General features: G+C 29.4%; 1 protein-coding gene across 1 annotated transcript; it reads right to left on the bottom strand.

The window, feature by feature from the left end:
• Positions 1 to 5,138: 5,138 nt before the first annotated feature.
• On the bottom strand, positions 5,139 to 5,627 carry LOC122859929. Its single transcript, XM_044163611.1, has one exon. It carries the CDS (start codon positions 5,625 to 5,627, stop codon positions 5,139 to 5,141), a length of 489 nt encoding a protein of 162 aa, XP_044019546.1.
• Between the last annotated feature and the right edge of the window lie 4,030 nt (positions 5,628 to 9,657).

Here is a 9,657-nt window from a genome sequence, read left to right as displayed (position 1 = left end):
AAGTGAGAAGAGAGTTGATTGTGGCTGCTATGTGTATTAATTTGGTCAATGGATTCATTGACTGTGAAAATTTATTAAAAGAATTGAATATTAGTGTACCAGCACGTAGGCAGTTACGACATCTACCTCCTCCTTTCTATCTGGATCAGCCAAATTCAGTATTTTCAATGAGTAAGCCATCGTCAACATTAATGTTGTCTGTTAATAATTTAGCAAAAACATTATCTGATTTTAATTACTTAACACTTAATAGGGCTATTAATTTATCGATACTTGCAAGATTAACTTTAAATAATTGATTTAAATTATAAGTAATTAGTAAGAGATTGTATTTTAGTTATTAAGTTTATATTATTAATGAAATTGTATTTCTGTATTTCTTTTTTTTTTGGACCCAGTAATTTGGTATTAACCAGTTAGGTAATAAAGGAGTTATTATTATTATTATTATGTGATTATTTTTTTTTTTATTTCATAGTTTTTTTTTTTTCTTTCAAAAACTATTGAAGATAGAGGAAAAAACCAAGAATGCGGGCGATAGAGTTTTTTGAGACGCAAAAAATAAGCCTAATACGAAGTTTTTATTTTTATTTTTGGTCAAGTTATTCGATTTCTAATTTTTTCAAATTTGTTTAAAACCGTTATAACTTTCAGGATAATGAAGATAGAGACATCAAACTAAGCTTATATGAAAGGCCTCATGAAGCTTTATTATGGCATATTTGGCTTTTTTTTAGGCCTTGAATAGTTTCTGAGATATAAAATTAAATATGTGATTATTTTTTTTTTTTTTCATAGTTTTTTTTTTTCCGTTCAAAAACTATTGAAGATAGATGAAAAAACCTATTATGCGGGCGATAGAGTTTTCGAAGACGCATCATTTAAGCCTAATATGATAATTTTCCTTCAATTAGTTCGTAAGTTATGAACGTTTTTTTTTTTTCGTTATAAAATACAATACTCCGGCTGAGCCTATGGCTCCTAGCCTCCGTAATAAAGAAGGAATTAAAACAAAAACAGACAGCTAACAATGATGTTATCACTGCCTTCGTTCTGAATTACACGAGAGAGAAAATGAGACAAGATATAGAATTGAAAGATAAAAAATAGATGGAAGTGTGAAAATGTAAAAATATAATGTAGAAATGTAAAAAGAGAATAGAGAGAGAGGAGTAAAATAAGGGTGAAGAAAGTAAGAGGAATATATACCGCAATAGTATAAATTAAAATATACTAAATAAAATGTGGTGTCTGGAAAGAGACAATGTGTAAAAATATGTTTATGTTACAAGAGCAGTGCGAATAATGTGTGAATTTCCAAAGCGTAAGAGGGTAGTGCGCTATTTAGAAATTCACACATTATCACCACTGTCTCTAGTAACATAAAATATAGTTCGTTACATGTGCCCAATCAGAGAGCCCGCTCACAACTCATTTGGAGGGGAAACACTCGCCAAGGCTCGTGCTTGCCCCTCCAAATTCGTTGAGAGCACACTCTCTGAGTGGGCACTTGTAACGAAATATCCTAATATATAATATAAATGTATGTATTAAATATATGTCAATGGCACAATAAATAAATAAATAAAAAAAATATAAAAAATATATACATTGTAAATTATTTTATTAAAATTTTATTTAAAATATTATTATTAATTATGAGATTATTTTTATAATAATACCGAAATAATAAAAATATGAATATAAAAGTTTTTAAGTATAATTTGAATAAAATTTTGTTTTAATTATTATTAATAAAAAATATATTATATTATTTTTTTCATGCATATGTCACGCTTTCACTGCAGTCGGAAAACACTTACTCTAATTTGACCAATGAAAAATTCACATGAAAATCCCTCTTTTTCTATAATAGTATATATACTTTTGGAGGGGATAATAAAAAAGAGTAGGAAAAGTTTCAGGCTCTTGTATATAAACACGACATTCAGGGTCTATTGACATTACGCAAATAAAAAAAAACGAGTGTCTGTGTGTTTTCTTTTATATTAGAAATAGAATATTCAAATTTCATTGTATATCTTTATCCAATTAGTATTTCATTCAATTGAATATAAGCACTAAAAATATTATTTCACTGATATTTATGGCAGTTATTGTTTATGGAAGTTGTCAGTTTTATAATTGTTACTTTTTAATGAATAATTATTCTGATTGATTTTTTTTTATTATTTTGAATATTCTATTGATTATAATGTTATTTATTTATAATTTTTCTTGTTTTTTATATATATAATTTGTCTGTTTTTTTTTTATGTATAAAAATTTTATCTCAAAAATTTATTTTGTTAACTTTTTTTTGTCCATTTTTAATTTTAAATATTCATTTCCATGAATCATCATAACAAGTACCTAAATTTAATTATTATTCTCTATTTTAAGGTGTATCAAGAGGTTGTAAGGAAACTGCAACATGTACTGTAATCTCTTTTTTATTTTTATCTCTTACTGAAAAAGGAAACACCTTTTACTAAGGACCCAATCGATTTGAATTTTTTTATGATCGAAATCATAAATATTACCTCAAAAAAGCATAAAAGGTATTCAATACTTTGAAAAATTCTTCTGATCCAGTTAAATTCTGAATTGATGGGGTTCTTAGTACGAGCTGTTTCCTTATTTATAATAGATAAAAAATCAAAAAGAGTGGAAGAGAAATTTTATGTGATTTTTCGGTAATTGTTTGGAAGCTCGTTTTTTTTTTATTAATTTTTAAAGTTGAAATTTTTTAACATTGGCTCTTATGGAGATGCAAATTTTGTCAAAAAAAAATCCATTAAAATACCAATATCTTCAATCGACAATATGACATCATGAAAAAAAAACTATCGGGTTATAAAAAGCGACAAAAGGAAACGTATAGAAAAATAAAATGATCATACAGTTGATGAAGCAACTGTGCCTTCCCTGCGGGGGGAATTTTAATTTCTTTTTTAATATATATCGAGATTCGTGACTACAAATTTATTTCATTCTCCACCGTTACAATGATTATTGTTACAACTAAAATTTATTAAGTTTTTATTCATTTTGCTTGTTCCTTCTAATGGGTCATCTTCATGTCCAGAATCGCTTTCTTCTAACCTTTTGAACTCTCCGTTTTTTGTCATTTTGTTGTACCATGATTTTAGCCTGTCAATGTTAAATGTTGGATATATTGCCCGTTAAGGGATTTATATCTGGTAATGAAATATAGGATACCTAATTTAAATAATTAACACAATAATAATTTTTATATTTTTTATCGTTTAATTTTAATTATCATTATTTAAAATTATTATTTAAAATTTATATTATTATTTAATTTGTTTATCAAATTAGTTTAAATTTATTTATTAACTTTTTGAGTGGACCCGATTCCGTAAAAGGCTCAGGGAAACCATGGTAAAACCTGGACAGTACACTATCTTATATTCCTAATATATTAATTACAAAACATATAATAATAAATTGAATTATGACAATCGATAGTTTAAAAAATTGAAAATATAATCAAATTAAAATTTAGAGTAGTAGGCCTTTCTCGTCAAGAAATGGACATAGATTATTAAATCGTGTATTTTTACTTTGAATTTGCGAGCTAAAAATTTTAATTTCCGTCTCAAAATATACACCTTGAATCTAGATTAAAAGCTCATGCTCAGCTTGAGCAATTTCTTGACTTGATAAAATTTTATTTTGAAGTATTTCAGATGATTTGTCATACGTCTTTAGCAACAGCGTATTTTTAAGGCGAGGATAAACCTTCGTACATACGCATATGTTCTCAATAATTTTTGATAAGTCGAGCAATTTTTTATCAAGGTATTGATTATGGAAAAATGTTGCTCGGAAATAATTAAGCAGACATTTTTCTTGTATTCTAAATTAGTTTTATCGAGAATTTCAATGGGCTCAGGCCATTGGGCTTCAACTTCTTGAAGCCAAGAAGGACCAAAACTCCATTGTTGGTTGTCAACTAATGCTTGAGGCAACTGACCTCGTGATAGAGTGTCAGCTGGATTGTCCTCAGATTTTACGTGACGCCAACAAGCTTTTTCAGACAATTCTTGAATATTAGCTACTCGATTGGCAACGTATACATTTAATAGGTTAGGCGGAGTTTTCAACCAGTGTAAAACAACAGTAGAGTCACACCAAAAAATTATTTTTGACGGTACAAAATTGAAAGAGCTTGAAGCTTCTTTATATAGTTGAGTCAATACTTGAGCTCCACAAAGCTCAAGGCGAGGTATGGTTATTTGTTTTATAGGAGCGACTCTAGATTTGGCGCATAACAATCTACAATAAATAGACTGGTCTGCTAAAGTCGTTCTTATAAAAAGGCATGCACCATAACCTATGTTACTGGCATCGCAAAAACCATGTACTTGAACGTCACAACCAATGTCGGTTAAAATATGACGATCAAAGGAAATGTTATTTAGATATTTTAATTCGTCAACAAAAATCTGCCAAGACGTATGTATATGAATGGGGACGGATTCGTCCCAATCAACCTTAGCCTGCCATATTTCTTGCATAATCTTTTTTGCGTGCAAGACGACTGGCCCGACTAGCCCCAAGGGATCGTATATTCTTGCAATTTCAGACAGAATATTTCTTTTAGTAATCTTTTCTGGTATTACAATATATTTTACGGAGTATTTAATTACATCAAATTTTGCTTCCCATGAAATACCGAGAGTTTTTAAGGTACAATTTTTATCGAGTAAAAAATTAGAATTAACATTGACATTGGATAAATCTGCTATTAATTTTGGTTCATAAGAAGCCCACTGGCGTATATTGAATTGACCACGTTTTAATAATTTAACAATTTCATCACGAAGCTGACGCGTTTCTGATATATTACTTGCACCTGTCAAAAGATCGTCAACATACAAGTCGTTTTTTAGAATATGCGCAGCACGTGGAAAATGATTTGCTTCATCATCAGCTAATTGATGAATGGTACGGATAGCCAAAAATGGAGACGAGGTTACACCAAAAGTTACTGTATTTAATTCAAAAGTTTTAATTTGATCGCCCACACGCAAAAGTATTCTTTGGTATGCTCGATCGTCTTTATGTAATAGAATTTGACGATACATTTTTTCAATGTCAGCTGTAAGGACTTATTTATGGGAGCAAAATTTGAGCAATTGAGTAAAGATGGTATTTTGAATAGTAGGACCTGTCATTAAAATATCATTAAGTGATTTATTGTTATTTGATTTAGCAGATGCATCGAAGACTACTCGAACTTTAGTAGTCAAGCTGGATTTTTTAATCACAGCATGATGCGGTAGATAATATTTGTGCTCAGAATCATCTGAGACAGGTGACATGTGACCAAGATCAAGATATTCTTGCATTACTTTGTGATATTCTGATTTTAATTCTGGTTTAGATAAAAATTTATTTTCTAATGCATGGAAGCGCCGATAGGCTGCTGCTTTAGAGTCACCAAGCGTACGATCGCCTTCAATAAATGGTGATCTAGCAATATATCGACCATTAGGGTCACGTTTAATATTATTAATAAAATGGCTTTCGCATAAAACATCGTGTTTTGCTTTTGGTTTTTGAAAACTGATCTCTTCTAACCTCCAAAAGTCTGTCATTTGTTTTTCCAGACGAGTTAGGTTACAAGATAAAGGAAAGGGTTGGTCAGACGCCGTGGTAGTACCTGCTACGGTCCATCCGAGAAGAGTTTTTTGAAAACGTACTTAAAAAGACTCGTCTGATAATGGTATTTGACCAACTGACATTAATGATAAGGTCAGTTCTGCCCCTATCAACATATCAATAGGCTGTGGCATATAAAATTTTGGGTCGGCTAATTTAATATTTTTAGGGATTTCTAGATTTTCATCACGAAGTAATTCAGGAGGTGATAACCCTGTAATTTCAGGTATCGTAAAAAATGTCAATGTTTGTGAATAATTATAAAAATGAGCATAGAAAGTTAGTTCTACGCTATATTTTGTAAAAGTAGTAGTGGCATTGATGCCATTAATAGGAATGGAACACCTTTTCATTACCAAATTCAGCTGAGATGCTAGTCTTTGAGTAATGAAGTTGGCTGTTGAGCAGGTGTCTAAAAGAGTTCGACAATTTATATAGTTTCCCGTCTTGTCTTTGACTTTCACTAAAGCACTTAGTAGCAGAGGAACAGCTGTGTTTAGTGATCGAGTCAATAGACAGACATCCTGCTCGACGGGAGTTTCCAAGGCTAGCCACTATGTCTTTTTAGGGAATTTTAATTTCCTATTGTTTTCGCTTTTCTTCTGGACCCCCCCAACCATGGTAGACACCCCCCCTAAAAAATTTCTAAGTCCCTTAATCTTAACCAATACAATATATATAGAAAATATAAAGAAAAATACAGAAAAGTCACTGAATATAAAGAAAAAAAAGCTAAATATAGGAAAATATCAGTAAATATAAAGGAAAATATAGAAAAGTGACTGAATATAAAGAAAAAAACGATAAATAAGGGAACCTATCAATTATGCCCCCCCCCCCCAAAAAAAAATTTCTAAGTCCCTTAATTAATCTAAACAAGATGAATATGGAAAATGAAGAAAAATATAGAAAAATAAAAAATATATAAACGAATAAACGAAAATATAGAAAAATCACTGAATATAAAGAAAAATACGATAATTATAGGAAAATATTAGAAAAATTTGAGTAAACAAAAAAGAAAGTATAGCAATATATCATGGAAAAATCATATTTAACAACAAGATTTTTCAACAAAAAGATTTAAAAAAAATTATTAACATGATAAGTTATTAAATATTCAAGTTAAACAAAATATATACGATCACTGGAGGATTAGTGAGAAAAATTAATGAACAATACCCATCAATAAATAATAAAGAAATAATCATACCAGTAGAAGCTAATATAAAATTCGATGACGATAAAGAAAATGAAAATTACCAAAAATTAATTTCCAGATTAAAAGAATACAAGGAATTGTACATCTTCCAATTAATTCATTTGCAGGCAAAATAATTTTAGCGAAAAAAAAAAAAAAAAAAAAGAAAACTATTCAATAATAATATGAGATTATCATTGCAATCATAATAGCAATAAATAAAGTGGAATTTATATATGCAATGTCAGGACGGTTATTAAAATAAAGAACAATAACATTAGCAGACGACAGTGATTATGAAGTAAAATAAAATTTAAATGAAAAAAAGTTTGATTAAACTAAACAAAGATAATAAATTTACCAAAAGAAATATATTTTGGATTGAACTAAATTTATGGAATGAAGAGGCAGAAAATTTCTAGGGAAAAAAGGGTGATTTGATAGCATCAAAGGAATTGAAAATAAATGAATATAAAAAAATTAAAAATATAACGACGACTTCAGCAACAACTAAAACGTTAAATCCTGATTCAACCGAGAGAAAAAAGTAAATAAAATAAATACAATCGAACTCAACAATTTTGTAATAAATATTTAACATTGACAGGCTAAAATCATAGTACAACAAAATGAATAAATACGGAGAGTTTATAAGGTTAGAAGAAAGCGATTCTGGACATAGAGATGACCCATTAGAAGGAACAAGCAAAATGAATGAAAATTAAATAAATTTCAGTTGTAACAATAATCATTGTAACGATAGAGAATGAAATAAATTTGTAGTCACGAATTTCGATATATATTAAAGAAGAAATTAAAATTCCCCCCGCAGGGAAGGCACAGTTGCTTCAGCAACTGTATGATCATTTTTTTTCTTTGATTTTTGACCCAGTCTCTTTTTTTGATGAGTCAGGTACTTTTTCATGCAAGTATAAATTGTGTTTTTTATTACATATTCTGCAATTCTTTAAAAAACACTCTCCTCTGTGACATCGCAGACAAACTTCGCATAAATTAGCCTTTTTTACGATTTCGCGTCTTTCAGGAATAGACATCTTTTTAAAAATCTCGCATTTATAAAGAAGATGCTGCTGGTCATTACAAAGAATGCAATTACTTGAGTTATTGATTGCAAGTGTTAAGTGTGAAGCGTTATTATTTGAGGTATTGATTGCAAGTATCGAGTGTGAAAGGTTATTATTCGGTTTTTTCACAAATTTGTTATTGAAACGTTTCTTTTTATGTGGGGGTTGTGTATTTTTTGTTATATCAATAACCTCAATTTCCTTTCTTTTAAATTGTGACAAACAAATTGCTTCGTTTGTCAAAAAATTAATAAAGGACTCAAGACTTGGAAAAGAGTCTCTTTCGAGAGTATTAATCCATTTTTTAGCTGTGGATCTATGTAGCTTGCTTTCTAATATGACGACAAGCATTTCCTGCCCGACCTCTACACTTAAAGTTTCAAGGCAAGTGATGTGAAGTCTCAGTTGATCGACAAGGGAATTTAAACCTTCCGCAGATTCTCGCTCTTGAGTCGGTAAATTGAGTATGGAGGATAAATGACGCGAAATTATTATTCTTTTAACTTCAAAGGCTTGTTTTAGAGTGGCACAGGCCTTTTCGTAACTTGAATCGGCGATAGGGTAATTAGCGATTTTCTTTTTGGCCTCACCGACTATGGCCTCGTCGAGGAGACGAAATTTATCAATGTTGTCAAGTTCGGTATGGGCCTTAATTAAAGCTTGAAATGAATTTTTAAATGACAACCAATTTTCATAATTTCCGTTAAAAGTCGGAACCACTGTTTGTGGAAGTTTTAATTTTCACTTGGGCTGAATGTGTTCGGTTTGAGGAGGCGTTGGGACAATCGGTTGCATGATTTTTTCTACTTTAGACGCTAATATAAAATATTTATCTGAAAGATTTTCGAATTCGTTTTCATGATTGTTATCCGGTTCGGCTACAATCAAGTCATTATGCAACGATTCGAATTCTTTGTATAATTCGGTGATTCGATTCATACGCAAACGCATATTTGTCCGATCGACTGAATCGGTGTCTACTAAATTCTGAAGCATCGTTATCTGGGCCTTTAGCGTGGTCCTTTTTTGGACGATGGTCCTTACGGAAACCATGATTATTTTTCAATTAAACAATGAGACAATTAACAGTCGATAAATCAATGCACTCACCAAGCTTAATAGCTTAAATTTTTAATTTTAATTGTTGTTAACAAATCTTTTAGCAAATGAAATATATAAATGTGTCTAAATTTGTTTAATTGTATTTTTTTGAAAAATATTAAATTTGATATTTATAATAAAATGTAATTGTAATGAGATCAATTTTGAATTTTGTAAATTTGATTTTGAATCCTTTATTTGAATTTAAATTATTTTATTGATAAAAGAAATGATTTTGTTCATTCAAATTTATTCATATATTTCACCATTAATTTGAAAATTTGTTGTTTTATTTTATATATTATAATCTCAAAATTTGGTAAAAAATTAATTATTATAAATAATTAATTAATTGCTTGAATATTTAATTCGGTAGGCTTTATAAATTTATGAAGGCTGATTACATTGAAATTCGACGCTTAACTGTCAATTGTTTGGTTTATCGATTAATTTTAAGTCAATCGTAATTTGTTGGTATGTTTATTTAAATGTTTAAATAATTAGCTATACAATTCGTCAATTGTATTTTTAATTATTAATGGTATTTTGCAATTACGTAATTGTCTATGTGTGGTTTTA

Source organism: Aphidius gifuensis, linkage group LG6 (assembly GCF_014905175.1).
Source record: "Aphidius gifuensis isolate YNYX2018 linkage group LG6, ASM1490517v1, whole genome shotgun sequence".
Lineage (NCBI taxonomy): Eukaryota > Metazoa > Arthropoda > Insecta > Hymenoptera > Braconidae > Aphidius > Aphidius gifuensis.
Note: the sequence above shows the minus strand (reverse complement) of the source record. Positions and strands in the feature narration are given on the sequence as shown.

Excerpts from the sequence above, each read along its gene's own strand:
- LOC122859929 (XM_044163611.1), bottom strand. The coding sequence starts at position 5,627 with ATGACAGACTTTTGGAGGTTAGAAGAGATCAGTTTTCAAAAACCAAAA.